We start from the raw sequence: 14,741 nt of genomic DNA, 5'->3' as shown, positions 1-14,741 counted from the left end.
CACCGCTAGAACAAATACATCCCAAGCCGCCATCAGAGAGAATATTTATATGCATGGGAGCAGGTTGCGATGTAATTAGGGCTATTTGCTCTTTTACAGATATCTTTGTCATGTGCCAGCCTTGTCAGTCTCACAGCCAGGATTTAGAAACATGAGCCCTGAACACCGAGCATTAAATGTGCAGTCTGGACACACATACCTCTAATTATCTCATACTCTATTTGTAAACATTTACATTTTTAAATTGGATATTAAATTGATACTTTAGAGGGAACACTCTCATTAAGTTGTACTGTGTGTTTGGGCGAGTGGGACAAACCAACAGTGAGGTCTTGGTGCACCCATGAAACTCCCAAAGTCTCAGAGCAGCCTTGAGCTAATCTAAAAGTGGTGGAGGAAAAACACATTTTAGGTAAAAAAAGGTACTCAGTAAAAGTAAAGGTACATTATTAACTTTTCAGATGACATGTCCAATGATACCAATATGTATGTGAATATATCTAATATTAAAGTAACTTTCAATTTACATTACACATCTACAGTGAATCTGAACATTGGAAGGGAATGTTTCCTTCCAACAAATTATGCTGTAAGGCCTTTCTTCGAAATAGATAGTGATCTTGTTCTTCCTCACACATTTGTGACCAATGGTGCAGTTGCGATCGTCAAAAAAAATCATATTTTCCTGCTTGGGAGACACAACATAGCCGGTTTCAAACTTACGTGCCATGTTAGCTGTCAAAGCAATGCAGTGAAGAAAAGGAAGAAAACTGGAAATGACAACACACCAGGAATAATCTGCTGCCTCTGCCTCCAATTTCGTGATTTGATGGCCCTTGAATGAAGTCTCACAAAATAACTTTTTAGAGTAAACCTCTTTACTGGTAATTTTCATAATAATTGTGGCTAGAATTCTTACTAGGAACCATTGAAAAAAGCAGGGTCGTTTGGACTCTATATTGATAAGGTGTTAACAGTTCATTGCAACATCTCTTAGAAATCTTGTTGAAGGTGTCCAAGGACCCTGCAACCCGTCCGCCACTTACAGCTTCTATCTGTAGTGATAGACAACAAGGTCACCTGTTGGCCTTGGTACTGACCATGTAGGCAGAGGCTGTGGAGGTTGAAGAATCAGAGCCATTTAAACTATTATATGCTGGAGAACAAACTGCATCCTGGAATGTGACGCTCTCTGTCCATGTGTCCTTTTCTAATATCTCTGCAAGTGTTGTTGCATCGAGCTCAGTAAACGTAGGACACTGTTTCAGATGTAAGTCTGTAAAGCCTGGAATAAGACCTAAGTAAAGGCTCTCTTCTTACACAAACATGTCTATTACACACACCTCTCAAGCCACACAGCTGATTTAATGGTGCACATAACCACTTCACAGGTGGTCTGTCGGGAAGTAATTCTTCTCACCACCTGACTCTTGTAGGTCAGGTCAATACATATGGCATGTGTAAATGGGTGAACAGTACGTCTCTATATTGGAGAACTGGCACATGCATATAGTGTGTGTACCAGGGAAACTGTGGAAATTCTTTCAAATTAAATTGCTTAATATCCATCCAGCTATGATGCATAATGCTAAATGTTTAAGGGTTGCAGGCTGGAGCCAATCCCAGATGACATTGGGCGAGGGGCAGTACACAGGTTACCAGCATATTCCAGGGCTGACATGTGGAGAGAAACAACCATTAACACTCACATTCACCAACGGCAGCAAAGGGCCATTTTATATTCTCCAATTAACCTAAGCTGCATGTCTTTTAGATTCAAAATGAAAGTGCCACAGACGTGCAACCCCCCACTATCTCTGGAGTTGGCTACAGACAAAGGATCTTTTTTTCAGCTGGTCTGCAAAAAATCCCATACATGTCTAAGTGTTACCTATGGTGCTGTAAACTGTCTTGCTGCAAGTGATGCTGGTCTGTCACAATGACTTAAAATAGCTATTTCTAATTGTCAAAACTACTATGTTCAGAGCCCCTCTTATCTCACTAGGACACTGAGTTTTTACAGTTTTTATGGCAAGATTTCATCTGAGGGTGAAACACGAGTACAGAAATACATGTAGCACAATATCCCTTGCTATATGCACAGTACGTCATTTCTCTAATGAGCCAGAAATGCATATTTGAAGTGAAAATCCTGCGGTTCTTCAAACTTTTGTGTTTGCATTTAATTTGGCTGTGATGACTGATGGAGGCGGAAAACCACAAAGCTATGTCAGTAATTTATTTGTTGGCAAACAACTTTCACTGTTACAACAAATATTAGTTATGAGATCATTCAACTTGGAACCCATACAAAAAGAATAAATAACTAGCAATAATATTGTAATAATAATATGATCATAATAATTTAAAAAAAGAAACAAAATTTAACCCAGTGCCACTTTATTTTCTCCTGTCTAAAGCCAGCTTCCTTTCGACCAAGCTTGTTTTGCTAACTTTAAACCAATAAACAGATAAATAAATAATTTCTCTCTCGGGGACATGGCGCGGGGGCTTGTGGGATATATGTGCAAGCTAAACTTCATACAGTTTTAAAAAAATTTGCTCCTAAATAAGTAAACATTGGCTCTCCACATTGGACAGTGCTGCTGTGTGCAGCTTTCACAAATCCTCAGTACACATATGGGGAGTCACTCATGGCATTTCACAGGTGAGAACCGCCCTTTCTCAATTTATGGAAGCAGTGGAAATGTTCTCTCTTATTTAGTTTTTGAGAAGGCCGCTTGTTATTCTCGGCATCCTTTCACCTGCACAGTAAGATCTCACCCAGCACAGCAAGTTAACGTCGATTTTATAGAACATTTGGCAAATACAGAGGATATGCTTCATAAACCGTTGTGTTCCTCAAAGTATCTGATATCTTATTTCACCCAGATTCCTCCTTGTGCCTAAAGGGAGGAAATGCTTTCCTCGAGAACAAATCAGAAGAGACTCACTTCCAGCAATTACTAAAACGCAGCATTTCCAAAGTAACTGTCTCCTCCATAAGCTATAAGCACTTCTTTTTCCCTTTACTTTCAAAACTACCCAGTGGTAAAGTATATAGTAACAGTTGATTTGCAGAATTGTGAGTGACAGCGTTGCTATAAAAGGACCAGAATGAAGTGTGCGTGGGGTATATGCGTATTAATTAAGGAGTGCGTAACTGTCTCTGTATTTATGAAAGAGTGACATGAGAGATAGTCCCTTGCTCGCTCTGTATAGTCTACACGTGAGAACATATCATGACTTCTCAGTTCCACAGACAAAAGGTTTGCAACCTAAAAATCGAAAAATAAAGGACTTGGTCATATGCAACATTTGTATCTGTATCTGTATTCTGTACAATACATAGAAACAGTTTGTGATTTCCTCGTAATCCCTCCATAACTGAAAACTTTCACAGAAGAGAGGAGAAGAAATGGAACCCATACTTTCATTTTTTTTTTTTTTTTCAAATTCAGTCTGTTGTAATAGGATCTTCCTTCTCTGTTTTCAGTGGAATACACGGTATAGCCGCAGTCACTACAGCTCGCAGGAATGTTACACCAGCCCGGACACAACTCCAGATTAGCAGATACGCAGGAAGAAGAATTCAGTACATCAGCGTGATATGGTTACAGTTTCGGTTGTCCATTAAAAATGTTTTTGGGATGGTCACGAGTGAGAGCATTTTATCGTACATCCTCCACTTGATTGGCAAGGAGTGGGGCAGTGCCTCTTTGGGGGCCAGTTTGTGTTTATGCACACCGGAGTTGAATATCCTCCTCTGCCCTTTGGAGAGTTCGAAACGTCATCCCAGGACGTGTCTTTAAAAGTGAGACAGAGAGACAGACATACAGACAAAACAGACAAGCAGCTCCTTTAACCAGGGCTGAGGGGGTCATGCCCCTGTAGTGGTGGTAGTGGAGACTATTTGCTATGATCTGCTAGAGGTCCATATTGGGGAACTTGTAGGGCTACGGTCAATCCAAGATCCCAAATTAAAGTCACAGGTGGGGTAAAATTACAGAGCCCCCCCCCACTTCCTTTCCATTTCTCGTTGATGGTCACAAAGTCTCTCAGAACCGCCCAGGTTCTCAGTGTGCTCCATTGATGACAATACATTCAGTCCCTGCTTTGATATGACCAGCGATATCTCAACCGTATTGTCATGAACCATAGTTTATGTCACACAAACACACAGTACGTCAATCCAGGGGCGGGCCAGCTCCGTCTGTCAGTCAACAACACAGAATGTTTTCATTGGGACGTTGGAAATGTGAGTGGACTGGGGAGGGAAAAAAACAAGTCTCTTTATTGGCTCTATAGACTGGTAACCAGGTGGGAGGGGTCTACGGGCGGCTCCTCGGGTGATGAATCAGACTCCTCTTTGTTCCCGGACACCATGTATCCATCACTGCCACCACGGCCCATGTGGTAGTAGGTTTGCAGCTCGTGAAGGTGATTCCTGGAGCCCAGGTTTGGCATGCTCTTATAGTAGACGTCATCCAGCTCGGGCGCGGTGGCACTCTTACAGGGCTGCAGCTCCCCCGAGCTCTCTTCCTCTCCGTCTGTTAGGCCGTTCATCTGCCCATCCGGGAGGTCCGTTAGCACTGGCATGCTGGTGTAGAGTGAGTCTCTGTGGTTGGGCGAGTGCGTCTGCTCGTCGGTGTGCTCGTTGGTCAGTAGGGGGAAGAAGCTTTCGCTGGTCTCCTGGGGAATGCGCCGTGGCCTTGAGAAGCTGTGTGGAGGAGGCGGCGGTGGCGGGTGGCTGTCTGGCGGCGGGGGCCGAGGCGGCAGGAGAGGAGCGTTGAACTCCTCTCTGATAATCTCCAATCCCAGGTTCTCCTCGTGGGGGAAGGCGGCAGGGTTGTCCAGCACCATGGGCCCAATGTCCTCTTTACCACTGCCCAAACACCCACTGACTCCACTGCTGCTGCTGCTGCTGCTGCCGCCCGCCAGGCTCCCTGAAAGAAGAGAGCAGGACTAATGGTTATAGCATATCGCCGACAGTTAATGTTGAACACCGAGCAACGGTGCTACCACAGCCGGTGATTTCAACTCATCAAGAACGCCATTTGAAGTGCAATCGATATTTTCACATTAACAGTGGATTAAATTACAATAGGAAAGGCGTCGCTCATTTATCATATGACTCATTCACCTGCATTTGCCCAACACTTATACAAAGGGACATAATCTCACTGCTCTGGTTTTTCAGCTCGGCACTCGTCAGAGCCGACTGAAGTCACAGCAGGCCGCTCATTGAAACAACTCTAAGAAGCGGGTGTACACCACCTGCCAAGCACAAAATGGCACTGAGCATTTAGCAGCTTTACAGCCACTTAAAGTGTTTCTCTAAGGAGCAGCTAGAGATGAAAAACTGCCAACAGTAGAGTGAGTACTGGACATGCCTTCAACAGGTGGCCAGAAACATGAACACAGATGAAGGCTGATCAGTCTTTCCGCCCATTGGCTATCGTCTGACGACAAATTACCATCTGAGGGCAATGTCCCACATTTAAGGTAAGGTAATCCTTAATTGGTCCCCATGGCGTGACACTTAAAGTAGGTGTCCAGATGCCATTTGGGATAATCTATTTTCAGAGCTATCTGCATAGGAATGCAGGTTAATGAAAAGCTGATCCGGTGCATTTCAGTCAATTTGGTTGGTCACCACAAGGACCTACGGGCGACCAAAACCTGCTCAAATGTAATTGGTCAAACTAGAAACAGACACCAGACGGCTTATAGGTTAGTCTTAGGTGAATCAAAACAGTCACCTCCGTTCGCCATGCTGCTGTTGACCAGCTTGTTCATCAGGTTGTGGTTGCGCTCGGTGGTGGACCTCTCATGGTTATTGAGGTAGGACGGGATGTAGTTGGAGGTCAGCTCCTTGAGGATCTTCTTCTCCAGGGTGGTCTCCTTGTGGTTGCTGTGGGTGCCGTATCCACCGCTCCTGTCTAGAATCTGGACGCAGTCACTCAGGTACTCGCTGCTGGCCATGGTGTAGTTGTTGGCATGGTTCCCATTGAGAGGAAGCGTATCCATCACGCTGGAGTCTCTTGCGTTGTTCAGGATGCCCTCTGAGGAGCAAACAATGGGAAAAAAAAATGTCGATAATTATTCGGACCCTCAAAATAAATTAAGTGGATTTCTCAGAAGAAAGATTTTAATTGTTGTTTGATATCTTAGCCTGTGCTGTGAATTGAGGATTCAAAAAAGTAGCAATGATCATTTCCTTGGAAGGTAAATTGCTCCAAGCGTCCATGATTCATTTAAGAGAAACCACAGAAGTGCTTTCTTTTTCTTAATTACTGCCAGAATCACAGCAAAACTGAAGGAGCAGTTACACTCCAAATGCAAAATAAACGTTTTGAAATAACGCTTTAAGTTATTAGAATACAAATAATTTCCAAGAGCAAATATAACTCGAATTTCAATTTGCCCAATGTGCATGCACAATATTTCAATTCAATGAGTCAGTGCGAAATCTAAATATATTTCTCAAGAAATAGCATTTTGTCAAACAGGAATCCAAAACTGTGTAACAAACCAAATAAGACAAGTGTATTACTGTGTGCACTGACTCATGATTTGTTGAAAAAAAAAGAAGCATGTCTGAAAATTGACTGGAAATGTTAGGCGGAGTGCTTTGGACGCAAAGGGAGAGAGAAGTCAATGTTATTGAAGTAGGTGAGTATTAATTTAGTCCATACTTGTGTCCCGGTAAGGTGCTGATGGACAGCATGAGGGAGAAGAGAGAAAAGAGACAAAGACGTGAGTTCTCACATAGAGAGACACACATTTTAGAAGCTACAAAAGCAACAGTTGCACAGTAATTTGATGCGTGAATGAAAACAAAGAAACCCCTGTCAGATGCTTAAAATCCAAGTCTAGTTTTTCAGGGTCTATGGTTTACTATCTGCTTTTATTTATTTAACACAAAAAAACATGAACACACACAAAAATAAATTACATTTAAAACACAGCATATATATATATATATAAATATAAATATTGTCCACATGCAGTATAAAACAATAGACAAATCCCAATTGATATGTGCAATGTGGCATTCAAAATGAAGCACTGTATAAAAGGTGAGCATTCACACAAAAAAATACAGATATTTCATGGCTCCCGAGTAGCTTATAAATAACAGAGTGAATATATTGCATCAAATAAATAATGGTGTAGAAGTTGTTTTACTGTTTGATACTTTTATGTGCTTTGAAAACTGCCCAGTGGGTGTCCTTTGTGAGAGATTATTGCACTGTGATTAATCGCTGTACTTGGGAGCCATAATCAGGCGAGATCGGATACACAGCCAAAAATTGATCATAGTGGCAAACATTTCAAAATGAAATAACCATGCAAACGGAAATGCAATGTGGCGAACGAAAAACTCAAAGCGAGCTATTCAAATATCAAATGTTGGTAATAGGAACATGATGCACACCTTGGGTGTTGTACATGCCCACGGCGGGGTTATTATAGACTGCCGAGTCCCCCAGGAGAGTGTTATAAGGATTGTTAGTACCATGGGGACGAAGGAGAGCATTAGTTATAAGATGATTAGCCATGGCTCCTGGTACAGGCAGATAGAAAGAGAGAGGGAGAGAGGGAGAGCGACAGCCAAGACAAGAGAGGAAGAGGAGAGGGAAAGCAACAGCCAAGTCAAGAGAGAAGCAGAGAGAGGCACTCGAGAGAAAACAAAAAGGCAGAGCAGAGATAGAGGTTAAAGGAGAGAGCGTGTAGACGTTGCAGAGTGGAAGTTAGTAAGAAGGGAAAAAAGGAAGGGAGAGTGAAATGGAAAGGGAGTGTGTGGAAGAAAGAGGGAGAGAAGAGGACAAGTAAATCAAACAAGCAAACATAGTTTGAGGTGAAAGCCAAGAAAAAGCTTGACGAGTCATTCTTGCAGCCACTGCATACAGGCTGAGGGATGGGATGAGAGAGAGAGAGAGAGAGAGAGAGAGAGAGAGAGAGAGAGAGAGGGACACACAGACAGACCGACAGACAGACAGAGAGACAGAGAGAGACAGAGGGAGAGACAAGGAGAACGTAGTAATGCTTGGAGGAGATTGTGCTGCAGTTCAATACGCTTGAGCAGAGAAGCGTGACAGAAGACTACATGATAGTTAATGGACGAAGGGGCCACAGAAAAAGTGTTCCCAGAGCAGTTCTTCCCCAGGTGGGAGACGGATCATGTACACATTACGACACTGCAGGAAAACAGAAGAGAAACGGCTGTGACAGCTCCTGTACATTCTTCTTCCTCCTATTCATCCTCACGCTACCGCTATGAACACGGATGAATGTGGTGTCGCTTTCTTTTTCTTCAGCTAAAAGAAAATACCACAATCCTTTGGAGCGTCTGTTTTTTTCAGTTTGGGATGTCATCAAATAAAACTAAACCTATGATAAATTGTAGTGCACAATGCACATTAATTAGAGCCAATATAATAAAGGCATAAAGGGAAATTTGTCAATGTGACAAAATGTGAAATTTAAACCCTTAATTCCAAAACCTTCTTGTAATGTTATGAAATTGTTTTTTCTAATTGAATTATGGATTTTTCATGAAAATAACAATTGTACTTTTGTTAAAGCGTCACTTATTGGATATTCAATTATATATTTTTTTTATTTCAATATCCTGACTTTTTCTACTGATTAAATTACGATTTTTTTTCTCAATTATGACTCTATTCTCTTAACATGACAAATTTAAAGTTTTAAATAATTGAGAAAAAAATCATAATAGTAAGAGATAAAAAAACTAACTTAGTGACAAAAAAGAATAAAGTTGAATTCCATGACAAAAAAGAAAAAGACAAAAGACATAATACTGAAGATGAACACACACCTCCATTTTACCTAATTTCAACAAGTCAGTCCCCCATCACACTATCCAGTTTATTCCACTCCATCCTTAAGCCACAGTGTGTAGTCATCTGAGATCTACTGGCCAAGCACCTCTCGGCTCCACACTTTAACGTGTGAGGGAGGAGGAGGAGGAGGGGGAGGAAGGGGTGTCTTAAGCCCTGCCTCACTAAGTGTGTGATAATTCAGGCGCTGACACACACCGTGTCTGCTTTAGCATCAATCTGTCATGCTAACAGCTTATTAGTGGCCTGAAGGAAGCGAGGGCCACACCTCGGCTTCGACGCTAACAAATGGTACTGTATGTGTGTGCAAGTTCCACTGCGTGTGTGTGTGTTTGTCTGAATGTGTGTGTCAAAATGTCTAGCCTTTTGGGTTTCGGTGTCCTCATTACCCCGGCCCTCAGACAGCCATACTCATGGGTTCCTTTTTCACAGACCATTACTGTGGCTTTACTCTGGAGGGGCAGCAACAGACAGTTAGGAATACAGCGAGCTCCGCCTAATACTGATTTAAAATCTCAGTAATTACTGCAGCCTTCAGGTAAGCTCGACTGAACACACAGGTGCTTAGGTGAAGAACCCTCTGCAAAACTTTGCTCTGCTGCAGCACTACCAAACATTACTTGTAATTTAGCTGGAAACTAACACACTGTCGGTCGTAAAGTGTTAATTCACCCAGAAAGTAAAGTTTTCGAGTGGAATTTGAATACCTGGGCTTCCAGACACTTGGATGACACCACAGGAGCATTGTGGGGGCATTGGTTTTTCGGGCAGGTCCAATGTTCAACTCACTTTTATTCTGGGTCTTCCATGATATGTCCTTGTGTCCTGTTTTTAGGTTTTGTTCTCTTTTGTTTTACTGTTCTGTAGCTGATGTAGCACTTTGGCCCAAGAAAGATTTCCCCTTCTGACAATAAAGTATATTTGATTTGATATTTTTTGTGTTTAAAGAAGTGTTCCCCCAGCTACTCCAATTGTTTTGGACTTGGCTGCAACGCTGTTTACTCTGGAAGTGTTTTGAGTAAATCCCGTTAATGCTCGTATCTTCGTCTGAAGAGACACTCTACTCCATTCAGTTAATAACAAAGCAATAATTAACTAAAAATAAAGGCTATAGACGTGTTCAACTAAAGGATTTCACTATGCATCAAAGCAACACCATCCCAGGAAAAAGATGTACAGGAGCCATCAACACTGTGTTTCTAGAGAACTGTCAATTTTTAATGAAACCACAAACCGGTTTCAGTTTTATCCACAAACTTTTTTGTAAAATCATCCTTTTGAAACATGATGATATTGTGATATTTACACCCTATTCAGCTAATCTGACTCTCTACAAGAACCATTATCAGAAGTTTGGACTCCTACCACTTTACTAAATGACAGCGTATGCTGTCTGGGCCTCCTGCTATTAATAAAGAAGATATGGTGACAGTGATGAGGATGCAAATGATAGGTATCCCGTGGTTACCTCTGTTGAGCGTGGCAGAGCTGTTGATGTCTCCAGTGATGAAGGAGGACTCCTGTTTCCTCACAGTGTCATTCCACATCCGCCTGATACGACTCTATACATAGCAGGAAAAAAAGAAAGAGGCGAGAGCAATAGGAGGAGAGGGAGACGGAGGTAGAGAAGGTGTGGGTAAAGATGAAGCGGCAATGAAAAGGGCAGGAGGGAAGGAAGGGGTGGGGGAATTCAAGGTAGTGGAGGGCGTGATGGCAAAAGAGGGAAAGAAATGCAGTAAGAAATATAAAAGGGGATGGTGTGCAAACGAAGGGCAAATTAGTTGCGGGAGAGAAAGTAAAGGAAAAAGTAAAGCAACGGCCAGCAAGAGAGAAACAGGTGGGGGAGAAACAATTACCCATTAATGCCTTTTATGCTTCATCGGCCTGTGTGTCGGCATCAAGGTGCAAGTGACGGTTTGGGCTATCTCACTTTCAACTCAGAAACCACATTTAAAGTCTGCACGGTCCACGTCAAACAGAACTTTTCTTTTATGGCTACGTTAAAAAAGTAGTTGAAAGCGAACAGCGATAACCCAAAACCCTCATGGCGTGCTCCGGCCTCACCTGAGAGTCTGCTGTGCTGTAGCGTCCGGGTGTGCAGGCAGGTAAGCTCACCTGTGAGCCTGTGGAGTAGCGGCCTGGCGTCCGCGAGGTGGTGGTCTTACTGGACGAGGAGATGGAGGTCTCCACGCTCTTGCCGCTGCAGCAGTGGGTGCGCAGGCATTTGCCGTACTCCTTACGCACCTGGTTAGGGGAGGTGAGAAGGTGAAAAGCCGGCATGAAGGACTGATGTTCCAATTTAACCTTGCACCTATTGAGGCATATTGTTTAAGACGACATACCAGAGAAAGAACAGCCTGCAGGGGCTTAACTTGATAAAGTGTCTCTGTTAACTTTATTTTCTTGCTCAAATTCTTTGTGCAAATACACACACACACACACACACACACACACACACACACACACACAAGCCTCCATACAAATGCAGACGTTAAAGGATTGCCCTCGCAAACTTAAACGTCAACAGGCAACCCAAATGTTGTTTCTGCCTCATAACTGTCTGAAATGGACATGCTCCTCAGGGAGACATACGACGCACTTGCACACGCAAAACATCTGCATTTAGATCCCAATCAAGTTAGAGCAAATAGGGCCGTAATTGCTTTTTAACAAGCTCATTGGACTGGCAGACGTGCATTGCCACGTGCTCTGTTTGAACAGCTGTGTGGCGAGTTGCTCCGTGCATCTTGGGAGAATCCATGTCGGGCCACATGCCAAAGACAACCTCAGCACTGTTCTGAGGACGTCTCTCAGGATACGTGATCCTGTGGCCTAACACATACCTAAGTGCAGTGCATGATGACATCTGCACACGCACACACACACACACGCAGCACTTGTTTACCGCTCACACAGTTAAAACTAAAAACTCTCTGCGGGACGGCAGCCAGACGAGAGTATTAAGCATTTGATGAATTCTCTCTCTCCCTATCCTACTCCTCCTCTGTACTCCCAGGCACTGACAGCGTGTGGGAGACTCTGTAAAAAGATCGTAGAATGTGAACGCTTCGCCTGGAAGCCACATTTAATTCAAATTTAAAAAGTGGTACATATGTACTCGCAAGTGCCTCTAATCCTTTGAGCCAAACAAACCCCAATACATATAAACATATAAATAGGTTGTCTTTTCAAAATGAAAGGGGTGTTAGAGGGGGGAAGCTGCGTGTCAATGTGAAGGAGGTCAATGTATTAAATCACTGAAATCGCTGCCACTTAAGCCGTTTTTAGACATGAACTCAAAATGGGAACAGAGGTTTCCCAGAGTTTGCCTTTTCACATTTTAAGAGCGCAGCAGGAGGTTGACCAATTCTGACTCTCTCGCAACAACAGGAAAATGTCAGGGACATTCAGGCAAGGGGCGGTGCCTGGGGGGGGCATGAAGGAGGCATTTTGCATTGTCAAAATTTCTTGAAACTTGTCTTTCCAAAGCCTCTTCTACGCGAACGCCACATCCTAAGATATTTGTTTTTTGTGTTTTACTCAGTTTTGCATCTGTTGGAAATATCATCAACTCATGCACTCACTCGCTGGTTTCAGTCATATCCCGAAATTTAACTACGGGGCTTGCTGCAAAAGTTCCCAAAAAATAGCAACTGACTTATAGTTTAAGGAAATAGTTTTTTCCTCTTATATCGCCCCTCCCAAAAATATCAGTCAAAAAGCAGCTTTAGACACAAATCATATATATTTCTTCAGTATGTGCTCAAAAGTTTGGACAACTGATGTTATCAAAAGTTCTAAAAAAAAAGCTATTTCCGGATTGATGACCCTGCCTGATGATGAAAAAACTGTCTTTTCCGTCGGGGGATGACAGAAACACTGTAAGACCGGCAGCTCCGTTTATTACCTGCTGTCAGACAGTGAAAAGTGAGCGAGAGAGTGAAAACACGAGAATCAAGCAGCCGGTAGTGTTACAGAATGACCAATCAAACCCCTGACAGCTCTGCAGATATTCTTGGTGTCCCCTGCTGATCACCGCTCGCCACTAGTGTGTCTCTGTTTGTTTTGTATTTGTCTGCCTGTCACGCTAACTCGTCTATTTCGGTCTCTGTGTGTGTGCCTCACCTTCTTCTGCAGGATGCAGTGGAAGATGAAGATGAACATCCCCTGCAGCGAGTTGAAGATGGTGAAAAGGTAGGCCATGATCACGGTGCTCTCGTTGATGTACATTAGGCCGAACGCCCAGGTCAGGCCCAGCAGGCACAGCAGAGCTATGGCACCGATCACCCAGGACCTATAAAAGATAGTAGGGAGAAATCACCCACTGGATATCCATGTCAATTTAAATTTGATTTAACATCTCATATTCTCAACAAGAGCTCTTTTAGCAATGTAACGTTATATATAAAGTTTATTTTGCGGATGGCATTATAGGAAGTATAAAAAGCCTTGGCTCTTTCCCTGGAAAGCTAAAGCTTTTCATCCAAGTTTGATGCATGTGGGATATGAGGCAGGAGAAAGGGGTGAAGGAGGGTTCACTCAGCACTGACACTGTGGGACTGGGATGAGGGGAACAGTGGGAGGCTTTTGCCTAAAAGAATTACACTCTTGCAAAAATGGTAGAGACAAGAGAGAGAGGGGATTTGCTCATTTAGATACCATCTCCAGAGACAGGCAGGGGAGGTTAGAAGCTCGCTGACGTCAGCCACTAGTAACGAGAAAGTCAAGCCCGCAAGACCTTTACCGAGAGAGATCCAAAATCTGTCATTCCTCAAAGTGCACATCCGAGGGTAAAGAGTGTTTTCACAGGCAGAAGTGGGTCCTGAAGTCTGTTAGTGCAAATGTGACGATAACCATTTAATGGAACCAAATTTCATAAAAGTTTTCCGAGGCTCCATTCCAAACTGAGCCTATGTAGAAACGAGTCATAAAGGTAAAATGTCAGAGAAATGGTCATCGTCGAGGCATGTGTATGCATCGTAAGTCCTCGCCTGAGTGTGTGCACGTGAGAGTGAGTGTGTGTGTGGCCGTGGGAGTGGTATCGCTGGGCGTTAATAGACGGACATTACGGCCATTATAAAATGACATTTCCCAGTAAAGGTCATGGTGTCGGGTCTGCCACAGCCACGATGATGGCTGTTCATTTGATTGGCTGACTGGGCAGTGATCACCTCTCATGTGAGACTTGAAGACAAAGAAAGGGGGTAAAGAAGGGAAGGGGGAGGGCGGCGAGAGAAAAAGACACAGGGCCAGATATTAGAAGAGTCAGGAGGAAGGAAGAGAGAAAGAGGAGAGTAAGTGAGTGAGACTGAGGTGATTGATTCGATGTTGCCCTCTGTGGCACCATTCAGGCGAGACAGAACCTCCAATAAAGCTCGTCTGACGACCCCCTTCAATAAAGGGTATACTCATTCCTCTCTTTTCCATCCCTCCATTCCACCTCTCCCTCCAGTGCTCCCTCGAGTCATGGATTCTCTCTCTCGGCTCGGCGTCCCCTTATTCACATCGCGCCATTATAATATTTCAATAGCACTTTGGGCCCTTAGGTCACAGGAGCTCGCAAATCACACACGGACAAGTGATCCGTTTAACAAAGCAGGTTAATGGTTAATTAAGGGAGGAGCACAGACTCTAGGAGGTTTCACAGACAAATAAGATGACAAACAGACCAATCAAAATACAGCTAGGGAGGATGACAGGCATCTGATTGGAAGGAGGCCTTACCAGAGCCAGTCCTCAACAGAGACAACACATGATGGCTTGAAGTTAAAGAGACAAAGAAAAAATGAAAAAAGAAGAAAAACAAAATAATGAGATGATGATGATGATTAACATGTAAATGAAACACTAATGAAGTAAAATGATCAAAAT

General features: G+C 43.2%; 1 protein-coding gene across 1 annotated transcript in view; it reads right to left on the bottom strand.

The window, feature by feature from the left end:
• Nucleotides 1-2,225: 2,225 nt before the first annotated feature.
• adgrl3.1 (adhesion G protein-coupled receptor L3.1) overlaps nucleotides 2,226-14,741 on the bottom strand; it is a 120,529-nt gene continuing 108,013 nt past the window's right edge. Inside the window, exons 20-26 of the mRNA XM_062388632.1 lie at nucleotides 12,996-13,164; nucleotides 10,935-11,114; nucleotides 10,339-10,432; nucleotides 7,442-7,570; nucleotides 6,699-6,716; nucleotides 5,763-6,065; nucleotides 2,226-4,946 (exon numbers count right to left, since the gene is read on the bottom strand). Coding sequence (XP_062244616.1) covers nucleotides 4,303-4,946; nucleotides 5,763-6,065; nucleotides 6,699-6,716; nucleotides 7,442-7,570; nucleotides 10,339-10,432; nucleotides 10,935-11,114; nucleotides 12,996-13,164 — 1,537 coding nt within the window. The 3' untranslated portion in view covers nucleotides 2,226-4,302. The remainder of the gene's footprint in view (nucleotides 4,947-5,762; nucleotides 6,066-6,698; nucleotides 6,717-7,441; nucleotides 7,571-10,338; nucleotides 10,433-10,934; nucleotides 11,115-12,995; nucleotides 13,165-14,741) is intronic.

The sequence above is a fragment of the Platichthys flesus genome, chromosome 5 (assembly GCF_949316205.1).
Source record: "Platichthys flesus chromosome 5, fPlaFle2.1, whole genome shotgun sequence".
NCBI lineage: Eukaryota > Metazoa > Chordata > Actinopteri > Pleuronectiformes > Pleuronectidae > Platichthys > Platichthys flesus.
This window is presented reverse-complemented; position numbering and strand designations above follow the sequence as displayed.